General features: G+C 42.6%; 1 protein-coding gene across 1 annotated transcript in view; it reads left to right on the top strand.

Annotated features, from left to right (window-relative positions):
• The window catches only part of LOC111955038 (prolyl endopeptidase), a 39,902-nt gene that overhangs the window by 7,968 nt on the left and 14,000 nt on the right, over positions 1–17,934 (top strand). Inside the window, exons 6-8 of the mRNA XM_023975073.3 lie at positions 2,793–2,914; positions 3,159–3,264; positions 4,018–4,209. Of these exons, the coding sequence (XP_023830841.1) occupies positions 2,793–2,914; positions 3,159–3,264; positions 4,018–4,209 (420 nt within the window). The remainder of the gene's footprint in view (positions 1–2,792; positions 2,915–3,158; positions 3,265–4,017; positions 4,210–17,934) is intronic.

Here is a 17,934-nt window from a genome sequence, read left to right as displayed (position 1 = left end):
GTCTTCTCTCATTCACAACTTCTCTATCTCCTGCTCAACCAGTCTCAATGTGCAGAAGTACTATCTCACAACTCAATGAAACCTTCACTCTTGTGCAGACATTTAGAAACAAAACATGACCATTTGAAAAATAAGCCACAGGAGTTTTTTGAGCGAGAATTAAGATGACTTTCGAGTAGTAAGAAAAAGACCGTTAATAAGAAGGATCTAGAAGTGTCTTATATGGTGAGCTACCGAGTGGCTAGGACAGACAAGCCCCATACTATTGTGGAGGACTTAATTCGTCCTGCTGCCGTGGATATGGCTGGGACAATGCTGGGGGAAAAGGCCACAAAAAACTATACAGACAATGACTTCATCAAACAACACTGTTTCACGACACATCAGTGACATGGCATACAAGCCAGTGAATTCTATGCGTTACAGCTGGATGAATCAACAGACAGGGCGAGCCTGGCACAGCTCCTGGTACATGTCCGTTATGTTTATGGGGGGTCAATTAAGGAAGACGTCCTCTTCTGCAAACCACTGGAAACCAGGACAACAGGAGAGGATATTGGACAGCTTTGTGACATCGAATGAACTTTGGTGGTCAAGATGTGTTGGTATCTATACTGATGGCGCAAAAGCCATGACAGGGAGACATAGTGGAGTGGTAACGCACGTGCAAGCAGTTGCGCCCAACGCCACTTGGGTACACTGCAGCATCCACTGAGAGGCTCTTGCTGCCAAAGGAATGSCTGACAGCTTGAAAGACGTTTTGGACACTACAGTGAAAATGGTTAACTTTGTTAAAGCAAGGCCCCTGAACTATTGTGTATTTTCTGCACTATGCAACAATATGGGCAGCGACCATKTAACGCTTTTACAACATTCAGAAGTGCGCTGGTTATCAAGGGGCAAAGTATTGACACGTTTTTTTTTTTTAATTGWGAGATGAGCTTAAAGTTTTTTTTACCATAATTTTCACTTGTCTGACCTCTTGCATGATGACGAGTTTCTCACACGACTGGCCTATCTGGGTGATGTTTTTTCTCGCCTGAATGATCTGAATCTAGGATTACAGGGACTCTCCGCAACTATATTCAATRTGCGGGACAGAATTGAGGCAATGATTATGAAGTTGGAGCTCTTCTGTCTGTATTAACAAGGACAACACACAGGTCTTTCCATCATTGTATGATTTTTTTTGTGCAAATAAACTCAAGCTTACGGACAATGTCAAATGTGATATAGCGAAGCACCTCAGTGAGTTGGGAGCACAATTACGCAGGTACTTTCCCGAAACGGGTGACACAAACAACTGGATTCGTTATCCCTTTCATGCCCTGCCTCCAGTCCACTTACTGATATCTGAGCAAGAGAGCCTCATCCAAATTGCAACAAGCGGTTCTGTGAAAATGTTATTTAATCAGAAGCCACTGCTAGATTTCTGGATTGGGCTGCGCTCAGAGTATCCTGCCTTGGCAAATCGCGCTGTTAAGACACTGATGCCCTTTGCAACCACGTACCTATGTGAGAGTGGATTCTCGGCCCTCACAGGCATGAAAACTAAATACAGGCACAGACTGTGTGYGGAAAATGATTTAAGACTGAGACATTCTCCAATACAACCCAACATTGCAGAGTTATGTGCATCCTTTCAAACACACCCGTCTCATTAACCTGTGGTTAGTTATTCACACTAATAACTAACCACAGGTTAGTTTTTATATATAAGATGGTTAAATAAAGAGCAAAATTATTGCTCATTATTTTATTATTATTTGTGCCCTGGTCCTGTAAGAGCTCTTTGTCATTTCCCACGAGCCGGGTTGTGACAAAAACTCACTGTCATTCTTATGTTTATTAAATGTATCGTATAGTGTGTGTGGCAGGCTTAGTTACAATGATGGCAAAAAACAACATTTGAGAGTGCGCTGACCCTGGTGCTAGAGGTGGTATGCYACTGGAAGTTGAATGTTTGAAGGGGTACGGGACTATAACAATTTTGGGAACCACTGGTGTAGGCTGTATTAAATTGATTTATTATACTTTTTTWAAATGTAGATGTTCCAAAAATCTGAATCAGTGGCTTGTAGGCTATGTTAGGAAGCAAGGAGATGCTAAACGTGTTTATGCTAATTATTATTATTTATTTTTTTACCCCTTTTATCWCCCCAATTTMWTGGTATCCAATTGGTAGTAGTTACAGTCTTGTCTCATCGCTGCAACTCCCGTACKGACTCGGGAGAGGCGAAGGTCGAGAGCCATGCGTCCTCCGAAACACAACCCAACCTAGCCACACTGCTTCTTGACACAATGCACATCCAACCCGGAAGTCACCSGCACCAATGTGTCGGAGGAAACACTGTACACCTGGCGACCTGATCAGCGTGCACTGCGCCCGGCCCGACACAGGAGTCACTAGTGCACGATGAGACAAGGATATCCCTGCCGGCCAAACCCTCCCTAACCCGGACGACACTGGGCCAATTGTGCGCCGCCCCATGGGCCTCCCGGTCGCGGCCGGCTACGACAGAGCCTGGGCTCGAACCCAGAATCTCTGGTGGCAGAGATTAGAGATTAGCCTTAGACCACTGCGCCACCTGGGAGGCCCTGTGTTTATGCTAATTAACGGTCAATCAGCGGCTGACAAAATTACATGACCACCACAGCCCTAGTTCCCACATCCAGTTTTCAGCGGAAAAGGAAGCTAGGTTGAATTATCCCTGAAAACCGCATGCATCCAGTTGATGCAACTCCGCTAAAGGTGATGTTACCCAATCAGCTTTCTGCATTTCTCCACACAGGCACAGAGACCACATCCAACCTCAACCAGAAACTCTACTACCATGTGATTGGCACCAACCAATCAGAGGACATCCTGGTGGCTGAGTTCCCTGACAATCCAAAATGGCACAGTGGAGTAACGGTGGGCTTAGAAGAGCAAATGCTTTTTTCATTCCATTTCCTACCTGTTGTACACCACATTCTCCATGTAACTCTACTGCTATSACTCTCTCTTTATGTCTCATCTCCCTCACTTTTGTCTCTCTCCTCCACCTTATTTGCCTCTCTTTCTCTCGGATCTGTCTTCTCTTTCTATCATTTGATCTCAGTTTGTAAGTAAAGACTCGCATTGCTCTCTCTCTCTCTCTCTCGCTCTCTCTCTCTAGGTGTCAGATGACGGCAGGTATGCAGTGCTGGACATCACAGAGGGCTGTGAGCCAGTCAACCAGCTGTGGTACTGTGACCTGCAGAAGCTGCCCAATGGCATCACAGGTCTGTCCCTACCGTCTTAATCAGACCCTGTTCTTATTGTCCTGTACAGATGCGGTCAAATATTTTCGCTCCCTTGCATGATTCACTTTTTCTTCTAAAATATGTTGGAATTAAAACAACTTTTGGTATTTGGTTTACAACTGCACAGGACCAAGAAAAACTGACATTTTGGTTTTTCAAATGGCCTGGATGAAATTATTCAAAATGTAAATGAATGTGGTTGGAGGCAAGTGATTCTAGTTTACTGGTAATTTATCTCTAACCACATTCTGCTCCATTGCACTCCATTGTATATTGCAAGTGTGCCAATATATACTGAACAAAAATATAAACGCAACATGCAACAATTTCAAAGATTTTGCTGAGTTACAGGAAATCAGTCAATTGAAATAAATTCATTAGGCCCTAATCTATGGATTTCACATGGGTGGGCTTGGGAGGGCATAGGCCCACCCACTTGGGAGTCAGGCCCACCCACAGGGGAGCCAGGCCCAGCCAATCAGAATGAGTTTTTCTCTCCACAAAAGGGCTTTATTGCAGACAGAAATACTCCTCAGCACTACTCCACCACCAATAAAATGCTCATTAACAGGGATGTAAACTAATTTGTGCCCAAAATTTGAGAGAAATAAGCTTTTTGTGCGTATGGAGCATTTCTGGGCTCTTTTATTTCAGCTCATGAAACATGGGACCAACAATTAACCTGTTGCGTTTATATTTTTGTTCAGTGTTTGACTCCGTCTGTACCTATAGGCCTGCTGCCCTGGGTGAAGCTGGTGGCTAACTTTGAGGCGCAGTACTCCTACATCACCAACGAGGGCAGTGTGTTCACCTTCCGCACCAACCTGGACGCCCCTCGTTACTGCCTGATCAACATTGACCTGGAGAAACCAGACAAGGACCACTGGAGGACCCTCCTACCCCAGCATGACAAGGACGTCCTGGGTAAGACAACTTGAGCAGTGGTCTCAAACCCTCCCTCCGTTCTGAAGAGCTACAGGGTGTGCAGGATTTTGTTCCGGYCCACTACTAAAACAACTGATATGACCTAATACCTAATCCTGATGATGGTGATTAGCGGAATCAGATGTTTTTAGTGCTGGGCTGAAACGAAAACCCGAGTTTCGACGTGAATATCCAGAATCAGGGATGGAGACCACTGGATTAAATATATACCGTGTGGTTAGGTTTAACTTTTTTAATTGACATATTCATGCTTCAGTCTATCAACCACAGTGAGTGGTAACTTCTCGTCTTGGTTAACCGACCTTCGTCATATCATGAATTTAAAATAAAAAGTAAAACTTTTGCAAGTAAGGGAACTTTGTCTCATGTATCATGTTTTAGAACAAAACACCTGCAAGAGGTTTGTGACGTAGCAAGGTACTAGGTTGGCCCTCGGTCAACTTCCTGGCTAACTAGATGTGCAGGTGTTGCATTGCATCAACCAATGGTTCACCATTGTTCAGTGCCTTCAGAAAGTATTCACACCCCTTGATTTTGCCCCACATTTTGTTGTGTTACAGCCTGAATTTAAAATGGATGAAATGTAGATTTTTTTTGTCACTGGCTAACACACAATATCCCATAATGTCAAAGTGGAATTATATTTTTAGAATTAATTAAACATGAAAAGCTGAAATGTCTTGGGTCAATAAGTATTCAAACACAGATTCAACCACAAAGGTTTTCCAATGCCTCCCAAATAATGGCACCTATTGGTAGATGGGTAAAAAATTTAAAAGCAGACATTGAATATCCTTTTGAGCATGGTGAAGTTATTAATTACACTTGATGGTGTATCAATACACCCAGTCACTACAAAGATACAGGCGTCCTTCCAAACTCAGTTGCTGGAGAGGAAGGAAACCGTTCAGGGATTTCACCATGAGGCCAATGGTGACAGTTACAGAGTTTAATGGCTGTGATAGGAGAAAACTGAGGGTGGATCAACGACATTGTAGYTACTCCACAATACTAACCTTATTGACTGAGGGAAAAGAAGGAAGCCTGTAYAGAATAAAATATTCCAAAACATGCATCCTGTTTGCAACAAGACAMTAAAGTAATACTGCAAAAAATGTCGCAAAGCAATTCACTTTTTGTCCTGAATACAAAGTGTAATGTTTGGGGCAAATCCAATATAACACATTACAGTAACACTCTTCATATTTTCAAGCATAGTGGTGGCTGCTTTATGTTATGGGTATACTTGTAATTGTTATGGACTGGGGAGTTTTTCAAGATAAAAAAKAAACTTAATGGAGCACAGACAAAATCCTAGAAGTAAACTTGTTTCAGTCTGCTTTTCACCAGACACTGGGAGATGAATTCACCTTCCAGCAGGACAATAACCTAAAACACAAGGGCAAATCTACACAGGAGTTGCTTACCAAGAAGACATTGAATGTTCCTGAGTGGCCGAGTTACAGTTTTGGCTTATATAGCTGAAGTCGGAAGTTTACATACACTTAGGTTGGAGTCATTAAAACTCGTTTTTCAACCACTCTACAAATTTCTTGTTAACAAACTATAATTTTGGCAAGTCGGTTAGGACATCTACTTTGTGCATGACACAAATCATTTTYCCAACAATTGTTTACAGACAGATTATTTCACTTAAAATTCACTGTATCACAATTCCAGTGGGTCAKAAGTTTACATACACTAAGTTGACTGTGAAAATTCAGCCGTCATACCTCTCAGGAAGAACCGAGAGACGCTGTTCTCCGCTCTCACCGTAAATCTAAGGACGTTTGGTTGCGAAAAGTGGCAAATCAGATCCCAGAAGAACAGCAAAAAGGACCTTGTGAAGATGCTGGAGGAAACAGGTACAAAAGTATCTATATCCACAGTAAAACGAGTCCTATATCGACATAACCTGAAAGGCCGCTCAGCAAGGAAGAAGCCACTGCTCCAAAACAGCCATAAAAAAGCCAGACTACGGTTTGCAACTGCACATGGGGACAAAATTGTTGTTTTTTTGGAGAAATGTCCTCTGGTCTTGATGAAAAAAAACAGAACTTTGGCCATAATGACCATCGTATGTTTGGAGGAAAAAGGGTGAGGCTTGCAAGCCGAAGAACACATCCCAACCGTGAAGCACAGTGGGCAGCATCATGTTGGTGGGTGCTTTGCTGCAGGAGACTGTGGCACTTCACAAAATAGATGGCATCATGAGGAACGAAGAATTGTTGGATATAATTGAAGCAACATCTCAAGAAATCAGTCAGGAAGTTAAAGCTTAGTCGCAAATGGTCTTCCAAATGGACAATGACCCCAAGCATACTTCCAAAGTTGTTCGTAGAGTGGAGGGCAATAGAAATACGTCTGTAAGAGAGACAGCTCACAGGATAGCAAGTGGTATCTGAGTTAGCGACGATCTCGAGACAAAGCCTGACCTAACTATGAAAAGATTTCGTGGCCAAGCAATCTCGAGGAAAGACACGATCTGTTCGAAAGCAAGAGCCAGACCGCCTACAAGAGTGGGAACAGCTCTACAACTGCAGGATGTCCTTCACTCATGGACATAGGTTGACCTAGCACTGCAGGTTATCACTAGGCTTGGTTAACAGAGAGGAACTGGAGCCACCGCCAAAATTCACGCCCAATACTATGATTAGGGGAAGCTCATCGAGTGAAGGATCTAACAAACCGATTTTGCTGTCACAGAGTGTAGAACCTAAAATGTTAAATGGTGTCAATGCTACCTTCTCAATGAGACATATCTATAGATGTGCAGCGAGTCTATGTTAACTTTCTGATCCCTGACTGGGAAATGTGCTGTAAATATAAGAAGAAATACAAGAATAATTAATATATCAAATATCTCTGCATAAAACTTGCATTATTATGGACAATCCTATCACAGATCTTCAAATAAAGGCCGATTCCACTAATACCGAAACCCTGAAAACATGGAGACTTTTTTACTAGATTACAAAATGAATCCATGTAAAGTGTGTGAGCAACAAACACTTCGTAGTCCTAAATAAATAGTATTTGGTCTTTACAGCGTTCGCGCTAATAATCTCTTCCGCACATATACAACTGCTCTAGCCTCATTAATTCGTCGGTGATCGGCTAAATACCCTGAATATGGGGTGTGTTGTTTCAGCAATAATCAGCAACGCATATTTCTGACCAGCACCTTGAGAGAGACTTCCTCAAAGCAATGTTTTAGCTGGCTGACACACATCATAATGTCACAACAAGTCGGGGCATGTATGGTAGGTGACAGTCTTCTTACGGCTGATCGAGTATTATAGACTCACAAACTACTCCTTAATACGCTGCCAACGCCGCGCTCATGACAGAATGATTGAATCGAGAATCATTTAGACAATAGACTATGCATCATGAACACAAAGCATCTGTTTATTTCACCGTTATATACATATAATAATGTCCCAATGTAGTATAACAACGATGTGTTTTTTCTACGTTTGTCACTCCTAGACTCGAACAGCTGCCGTCGCGAGTTTGCATGGGGGTGTGTGGGTAGAATAAATGCTTTAAGATAAGAATTAGAACTCCTGTAAGGTCATACGTAGGATTAGATCCACAACGTTTCTCAAAATTACGAATCTATGTTAAAAGACAACGCTAACGACGAGTATGTGGGAAATTACTTTTATGATCAAGGGTGATGCAAACCTTAAAACTTTTCGTCTGGGGAAGGCCATGCGTTGTGTGAAGCACTTGTCACGTCCTCGGAGGCAACTAAGTGTGTCCTCATCTGCCAATTACGTTCATGTATACTCGCCTCGCCCTCACCCATCTATGCTATAGTCAATGTGCTTTAGTCGGAATACATCTTGTTTAGCAAGATTCAACTTTAATAAGAGTGTTCAAGCTACTACCATCGCTCGGATGGCTTTTGTAACAATACTTTGTCACTCACAACCAGAATTGTCTTCTGTCATTGCGTTTCTAGGTGGTACACACAGACCTATGGTCCACAAAATGTCAGCGCTTTGTTAATCAATTCTTCAAACTACCTCCCCTTATACCTATCATAAGAGGGTGGAACCTTTGATCCTAGGTAACGTGAGGTACTAAAGTCAACATCACAGACCTCATAGCCGATGTTCTGCCCCAGCCGGTAATTGTTTGGGAGTTCCGCTCCTTACGGCTAGGGTTTAGTAATTAATGTTTTATCTCTGCTTAACACCAATTGTTTTTTTAGTAACATCGTTGTGCGTTCCGAACCTGTGGACTACCATAACTACGAGGGCGACCTTCCTAGTAACTTCGGCATTAGCGACCTCAGCCTGTTGGTGTCCTAGGCGTGCTTGATAGTCATCGCGTGGCTCTCGTCTCGCCAAAATTCCATGACATGATACTAACAAGCGTTGCGTTAAGATCTGCTTAAGCTCGTGGTCCGATAATAGAGTACCTTTGCTCGATCGAGTAGCGACTGAGCATCGAAGGATCTATTCCACTTTGGCTATGTCTTATCAAGGTATCACACCTGCTAGTACCACCCTTACCCCATCTCAGAATACAGTGAGATGACTATAATAGACATTATTCACCAAAATTCGCCGAAACTATTGCGTTATGGCTGTAAGAGACCTCAGGTTTGACACGACTGAACAATTGATTTTTGGAATCGTATTTCCTCCTTTCAGAAGCGAAAGCCGAATAAGTAATACACTCACTTTCTTGTTAGCGTGAGACGATGCTTTAAGCAATTGATGATACTTACTCCGTTGCATGTCCACGTCATGATTTTGTCCATAGTACTCGGTTTCTCTGAATAGTGGTATGGCATCATGATTATATATCAAGATAGACGGTCCAATTACGTGGATGGTCTCTAACACAACACTCATGCTCTACTTAGTCCATCGTCTGTGCACTACAACTTAGAAATTGTACAGAAACTCATACACACGAGTAATAACCTTAACTGCAGGTTACAAAGCAACTCACAACAACAAATCTCACAATACAAGTAAACATGTCCTTTCTTAAAGCGCACCTCTTCTTTCACTTTCAAGTACTAACTTCAGTAAAAGAGATCAAATAACCTTCACAGATTCTCTCATTTTGTATATATGGATTACTAACATCATCATTATTGTTCAGATTGATACCAATAAAATAAACAAGTTAGCATGATTAGACATCGAACGCTCGTAGTGAAACTAACGATCAGTGAAGACACTAGTCAGCTTACTAGACTTCGCTATGCACAATATGAACGAGTGCACAGTATGAAAAGCTTAGGGACTACTATAAGATGCAGGGAAATCTGCCCCTTTTCTGTATTATACTCTGTTTCTTCACAAACTATGCGAGAAGAGCAACTTCTATGAAAAACAACAATAAAATTGACACATGATGCTAGGTCCCCTGACTCATCTTGAGTGTGTTAACATACCACTTAAACTAAGGCTATCAAGATTGTGCAATGAGTGTAGACTAGCACATGTGGCCAGAGTCTTTAACTGTGTATGTTACAGGCTTTAGATTTGCACCACGCCCGTGGTTCAGGATGATGACACAGAAAACGGACGAGAATGGTTTTCCGTGTTAACGTTCCTCTGAGAATAGCAGTACCATATGTTTCTGAAACTAATGACACTAGCTTGTCATCCCACGGATCTCGGGACACAATTCAAATCATCACACTCGTAGAACAGGGGCCTATAGGATGTTCATATAATGTCCGATATCTGAGCTAACCGAGTTAAGTTCTATGTATTATACCAGGTGATAGACAGTCTTCTGCGCTTATGTCCTCGGACTCAGGGGTAGGATGGTACGCATTTGAGCGTTATCGAACTGTAAGCAAACTGACACGCTTACTATCTGAGCCCTGAGCTCTTAGTGAGCCGAGGAGCTTCGTAATTGGCAAGTGCTGGAGGGCCCTCACTCAGCTGGAGCGTCGTGAATTGATTGTCCACTCGCAATCACCTCTCAATGCCTCAAACCGCTGCTCAGTGATTTCAGACGTCCAATATTCTACCACTGTGGCCTATTACAAGGAAAACAAATCTCTACTCTGCCTCTACATGGTACTCTCTATCACTAAGTCCAGCTAACATTCCTGACGTATGAGCACACATTCAAATGCGTATGCACGCGTCAATGTCACACCAAAGTTCCTTACATTACTGATCCACAACTCTCCTGCATTAATATCATGACTACTTACCAGGAAGTGTCAAGTGTTCTAGCCTTAGTGGACCAGAAGACTAATGAGAGCCAGATAATCTCCCCGAACTTCCCATCAGTTGAGATTCATTCCGTCTGTTGGTATCCTCGTTGTAGGAGCGAGGGAAGGTGAATGCGCTTCTAAAGGCAACCAAGTGCTTATTCACCCACTAGGCAAAAATAATTGGTCCCGGAGAACTTGCATGTGCCTTTGTGTATATTGGAGTGGTAACACTTCTCTCACCAAATGATGGCCAAATGCTGGATGCCAGTCGCCTGTTATTTGGGAAGAGATGTACCATACATGTGAATCCTAGGATGCAGGCTGTGGCTACATAACATCCAGATTACTGACGTTACTGGGATGTTCGTTAGCCAAGGAGTGCGAATTTATGTGTCCCTCATTTGTTTCAGGGTAGTCACACTTATTCAATTAGTTAGAAGTATTAGATCACATGTCATGTGAGAACTAACTTGTATTTTAGTTTACAATTACTGCAGCTTGAGTTGTCTCCTAGTTTGATTATTCCTATATCAATTTGCTATACATGTAAAACTCACTAGTCATAAAACATTGTTAATTTCATAGAAAATCTTCATACTCGAGCTAGTTCAAGCTGCAGTAGAGTGTAGGACTTGTTTATCTTTTAGCTTTGCTAAGAGAGTTTAGCCATTAACTGTTGATAAATCAAAAACTCGAAGCTTGGCTGTAAAGATAGTTTGATCAAATTTTGTAGTCTGATTCAACTATTCTAACTCTTCCATAACCCCCTAAAACTACATTGCGACTTCTTGGCTGAACTCCTATACTAGAATGTAGAGGTCGACCGATATTGATTTTTCAACACGAACGGTTATGAAGGACCAAAAAGTGCAATATGTGCCATGTAAAATAGCTAACGTTTAAGTTCCTTGCTCAGAACATGAGAACATATGAAAGCTGGTTGTTCAGTATTCACAGTTCTTCAATTTTCCCAGGTAAGAAATTTTAGGTTGTAGTTATATATAGGAATTATGACGCGTCGACTATTCTCTATACCATTTGTATTTCATATCCTTGACTATTGGATGTTCTTATAGGCACTTTAGTATTGCCAGCCTAATCTCGGGGTTGATAGGCTTGAATTCATAAACAGCGCTGTGCTTCCAGCATTGCTAAGAGCTGCTCGCAAACGCAGTAAAGTGCTGTTGAATTCCTGCTGCTATCTACCACCGCTCAGACAGACTGCTATATCAAACATAGACTAATTATAATAAACACACAGAAATATGAGCCTTTGGTCATTAATATGGTCAAATCCGAAACTATCATTTCGAAAACAAAACGTTTATTCTTCAGTGAAATACGGAACCATTCTGTATTTTGTTCAAACGGGTGGAACCCTAAGACTAAATATTGCTGTTACATTGCACAACCTTCAATGTTATGTCATAATTAGTAAAATTATGGCCAAATTTATTACGGTCTTGGTTTTGCGAAAGAAACAGGGTATATACCGCCCAGGACGTTGGATATACCCTGAATCTGCTTGGCAAGAGGAAGTGACACAATGTCCCGTTAATAATTAGGCTGCTAACATAGCATTTATTTTAACCTAAATATGTAGGTTTAAAAGAAATATACTTCTTGTATTGATTTTAGAAAGCATTGATGTTATGGTTTAGTACATTATTGTGCAAACGAAATATGCTTTTTTCTCACGAATTGCGCTTTTGTTAAATCAATCACCCTTTGCTAAGTTGAAAACAGGGCCAGCATTAATATATGGCAACGCAGACAAGCTAGTTAACCTATTATATCATCAACCATGCTGTAGTTAACTAGGGATTATGTGAAGATTGATGTTTTTTTAAGATCAATTAATGCTAGCCTAGCAACTTACCTTGCTCCTTGCATCAGCCAAGTCCTTTTGGACGCTGCACTCCGCGTAAAGTGTCAGCCGCCACGCAGTTCCTTATGGATTGCAATGTAATCGTGCGTCCAAGAAGGCCGATTAACGACTTTTATGAAAAATGGCGATAAAATCGCGTTACTCTACTAGGAATGTCCAGTACGTTAACTGTATCTAGACAAAGGTCCATTTGAGGTAAAGGAGTAAACAGAGTTTGGTTCCATGCTGTAACAGAAGCAGATGTTACCATCTGTGCGACCAATAGAAAACAGCAGTGTACTTTAAACGTTTGAAAAAAAATGGAGGCATACATGATAAAACTAATTGAGCAGACGTAAAACTGTCGCTACAGTTAGTCAATAGACAGTCCAGTACAGCATTGTGTCCCCGTAAAAGAATGCGCACAACTCGTCGTACATTTACATGAATGGCTATGGCAGCGATGAACCTTACAGAGTTTCCACTTCTTTCAGCAAAAAACAAGAAACTGCGGCGTGTGGCTAAGGAACAAAAACACTGGGACACTGGAAAAAATTGGAAAAACATTGCTTGGTCTGTATGAATCCCGGTTCAGTTGTTTCATTGCTTGATGGAGGACTAGGGTAGGGAGAAAACCACGAGTACATTCATCCATCATCTGCGTCATTGGACACAACATTGGAGCCAGCGTGCCCTGCTGGAACACTTTCGACACCTAGAGTCCATGGCCCCGACAAATCAGCTGTTTTGAGGACAAAGGGGTGCAACTCAATATTGGAAGGTTGTCCTAATTTGTACACGCAGTGTATATGTCAGTGTTTGTGGCAATATGCCAATTTGTTATAATGCTTCAAGTTTTAAAACAATAAATAAATGACCTGCTATAGCTCATAAAGAAAACCAATTACCTACACTTGTGAGCATTTTCTCTGTGTTTATAAGGCTCTGTGCCTTGTGAACCCAGCACACCTGCTGGTCAACTATGTCCATGAGTGAAGACATCCTGCAGTGATTGAGCTGTCCACTGTAGGTCTGCAGAGATCTGCCTCTGGACGTGGCACTGTTGGGTGGGCCTCAGCGGTAAGAAGAAACACACTGACTTCTTTCTACAGTATCACCCTCCTTCACCACGCCAGTACTGTACAGTTCTCGCAGGGGATACTCAACTTATTTGCGTTGAGAATATGAAAAGGAATATTCATTTATTGGGACTAACCTATGGAACGAGGCTAGGCTGGATGTTCATTGGCATAACCCTGAAGTGTTTTGTTCACTTAATTATGATTCATTAGGGTACATCCTCACTATGGAGTGATGGCTAACGTTCAACACAAAGAAGACTAACTTTGAATACTATGTTTTGGGTATCCCTCTCTGCCAACTTGTTCTCTTTTCCATCCCTCCTAACCTTTGACTCCCTCATGACTCAACCCCCGGATGTGTGGTCCCCTTCCAGGTGTGATCTAACCCACTGTTGAACCTGAGCCCAGGCGTCTCAGAACCCACGGTGTTCCGACAGGTGGAGGTGAAGGGTATTCAACAGTGACTATAGACAACCAGGGTATGACAACAGCAATTGAACTAGCACCAGTAACAACTTATAGTATCTGGACATTCTTCCAGTATGAGGACATGTTGTGTGTTTCAGGTGTTTACCCCAGTAAGGATGGAACTAAAATCCCCATGTTTCTGTGCACGCCCGTGGTCCTAAAGAAAGGCGGATCACATCCTGTCTTCCGTGTACGGATATGGAAGGTTTTTTTTGGGAAAGAACCCTTTTCCATCCAACCATACTAACAAGTTAGTATCACAATACAGAGTCTCCAGTGGAACGTTATGTATTCTTTCCCCTCAGGAATTCATAAGTATATTCATCCAAATACCTGTTAATTCTTGTCGGTGGGCGATTGAGTGGACACCTGTCCTCTCTCTGTCTCTCTCTCTCTGTCTCTCTTCTCTGTGTCTCTCTCTGTGTCTCTGTGTCGGTCCATTTCCGTTACCTGCTGTTTGTTCAGACAACCTGGGGGAATCCTGGCATGTAGCCAACATTCAGAGGAGCGCGGGAGTACGGAACAGACCCTGGCACAAAAGGTACTGTGTCTTCACCGCAAAAGACACATAAAATTAGCTTTTGATTGGGAGCAAATAAGAATGAGCAGGAGAACGACTGGTAGTTATGAACTATTGAGAATCTAGGCCCAGTTCTATCTCTGTACCCATTGGAGAGCATGGTGCTGCTTTAGCGGTCTGCAAACGCCAGGAATTAGTGGGTTCGTTCCCGGGATCCACCGCACGTAAAATGTATGGATGGTTTGCATGTTTGGTTAAAAAATGTCTGCTAAATGAAATATTATAAATATAACAGTAATAAAATCTATAACTATGCTGATCCTGTTGAGCTTGAATTCCTGTCGCTGTCTAGGATTGTGTGCCCGGAGAACAAGATGAATTGCTGACGACTTCCAGTGTGCAGCAAGATCTGATCAAGAGAACGTACACACAGCCACCGCATACCATCAAGAGCCTCCAATGGGGGACTGCTTCGTGGTATGGAAGAGGGATGGGAAAGGTGTGGTGTTTGTGTGTGTGCGTGTTTTAAGACCATCTTTCTAAATTGTCTCTAGTTCGATTCAGTCATTACGTTATATATCTCATTCATTTTTTAATACCTTCAGTATGTTGGTTAATTTAAAATACATTCCAATAGGAGTTAGCTACTTAAGCTTCAATTAATTCAGTGATTACACAGCACATTAAACCAGTAGTAAGCTAACATGATTTAGAAAGACTGCCAACCATATGCATTGTACAAACCCAACTAAAAGTGTTTTCCCTATTTTAATGCCATTTAGGAAAAATGGATGTTGTTTGTAGTGTGTGGATGGTTCAAAGAGTGGAGTGGGTATGTTCTTAAGAAGTGTAAACAAGTGTAAGACAGTTCTCTCTCTCTCTCTCACAACACACCCGAGATCTCACTGCCGATTATACTATCACAAGGGAGCCCGTTCTTTGCTGCTAGAACAAAGGCAGAAACCTGCCCCTGTGTGCCAACCCCCCACCTCTTATTAAAAAACGATATGCAGTATGTTGGCAAATACTGCATCCAAAATAACAGTTATTGCCAGTTAGCACTTTCACGCACTCAAAACGGCAATTGTTCGTGGACAACAACTTGACTTTGAGCCCATAACAAGGAGGGCACGAATACTCCCACGTGGGAAGCCAAACAAAAAAAGGGGGAAAAAGAGGGCATTGTCTCCACGGATGAGCCAGCCACACGTTTCCATATGCAACGGAAGCTTTGGTATGGTAGCTAGCAAGTGCACAACGCATGCACACAACACTAATACTTTCCTCAAGTAGCTAAACCACTGTAGCTATTATTAACTTATAATTTATCACAATGGGTTCGTTAGGTTTCATGAAACAGCTTCCTGGTTAGCTGCCGATTATACAATGCAGGTCCTAGCTAGCTGTCTAGTAATGTTTGCTAGCTAGCAAATATTGCTAAACATTTTTTGCTATGGGCTGCAGTATGGGATTAATGGAGAGTGAATTTAAATGTGTCTTGTATCTTGCTAGGTAGTTATCTGGCTATACTCAACAAAGTGCTTCTTACAAAATAACAACATTAGCGAGCCAGCTTGGAATCTAGACCATAAGCAATACACATGGATATGCATTGCCAAACAACACTGCGCACTTCCTTGTTTGGAGTATTAACCAGCGAGTGCGCTTGACGATATCCAAGGTCTTGCGGACACCGGTTGTGTCTGAGATTTAACTTTCTCTCACCACACCCAGCGATGTGTGAACCAACGTCCGGACCCTGTTCGGCTGGCTGTGGCTATTGGCTGATGACATGCTTCAAAGTTCCACAATTCACATCCGGCACGCCCCTGACCACTGAACTTACGGCTGCGCAGACCACCCTGAGCAGTTCAAATGCTCATTGAGAGTAAGTCGTGGCATACTCAATCACACACACACACACACTAAAACATACATTCACTTACTGAACTAAACACAACTGCATGGGACGGCGCGTTCTACCTTTGCACAGACTTTGATTTGTACAAATTAAATACATTCTCCCTCCCTCCTCTCCCCGTTCTCACCCTCAGGTACTCCCACTTCACAAACTCCCCCCCTAGACTCTCACGCTGGCCTGCCTACCCGCATCTCCTACTGACTGCCGACCATGACGACCGGGTGGTGCCCCTCCACACCCTGAATACTGTGCCACAACTGCAGCACGGTGTGGGCAGCAGCCCCGGCAGCGCCAGCCTCTCCATGGTCAGGGTGGACACCCCGCAGCGGTCACGGAGCGGAAGCCTACTGACTAAGCCATCCTGCGAGATACTCACATCTTCTCCTTCATCGACCCCAGACACTGGCTGAGCTGAGAGATGAGGAGGAGTGAGAGTCGAGGCAGGAGAAGCGAGAGTACGGGAAGATTAGCAGAGACAGCGGAAGGGTTAGGGGATAGAAATGGGGGGAGGACATTTATAGGAGTGGAGGAGGATGAACAGAGTAACTGCACTGGAAGAACAAGTGGTGGTTGACAACTGATACTGTACACTATAATGATACTGTTGCACTAAAAAACCCCACATGGACGGTCAAATACCCATAAATCAAACAGTCAAACATTTTCCATAGGATTTAGAAACACTTCAAAAGGCTGTGGTCTTAGGTTACCCTGATGTATGTTAACATCTATCATATAGATTCACTAATCATTTGTATATAAAAAAATGTTATTTTTAGAATTCTATTGCCAATTGTACATCATTATTCATCGTTGTCCTTGTACATGGACTTTTTTTTACTCTGTAAGATTGCTTCCCACTTAGTTCTCCTAGGATGACTTAGTCCTCCTATACGCAGTAACTCGGTGCGCTATATGTTACAGATGAGAGAATAGCTCCACGGAGCTCCTTCCTGACTGTGCAACCTATAGCTGACAGCACGACTGCCCTATCTTTCCAATGCAATGATAAAACAGTCTCACCCACACCCAGATGACAGTCTTATCCAATAGCACCATATTCAGAAAAAATAAGCACAAAAATGTATACCTTGCGTCGTCGATGTGCCATCCACCATAGCCTAAACGCGCTTAGCTTTTTTGAATTAATACGGACCCAATTTCACAGTCTTAGCTTATAGCTGATATCAACATGTGTCTATACAAGTGACTCTCTCTGTATTGAAAGACGAGGCAAATCGCAAAAACAGTGCTCGTCATTCGTTTGCACATTATTGGCAGGTTCATTCAGTCGTGCTCTGTCATAACTATTCAAGTCTGAAAAGAGGCACTCTTTTCAACTTGTTTTATAATTCGCAACCAGCAATTGCAACTCAGTTCCTACATCACCTTAATATGCACGCTATAGCGGCGGCAGGTAGACCTAGCGGTTAAGACCGTTGGCCAGTAACCGGAAGGTTGCTGCGTTGAATCCCCAACGCCAACTAGAGAAAAATCTGCATGTGCCCTGAGCAAAGCACTTCATCAATTGCTTCGTAAGTCGATGTGATAAGAGCGTCTGTTAAAATGCAAGGTCTGCTTTTCTTAATGTTTATGTATACCGAAAAACAGATGGTGAGCCATGTACCTAGCAGATCCTCTCTG

This window comes from Salvelinus sp. IW2-2015, linkage group LG30, assembly GCF_002910315.2.
Source record: "Salvelinus sp. IW2-2015 linkage group LG30, ASM291031v2, whole genome shotgun sequence".
NCBI lineage: Eukaryota > Metazoa > Chordata > Actinopteri > Salmoniformes > Salmonidae > Salvelinus > Salvelinus sp. IW2-2015.
Note: the sequence above shows the minus strand (reverse complement) of the source record. Positions and strands in the feature narration are given on the sequence as shown.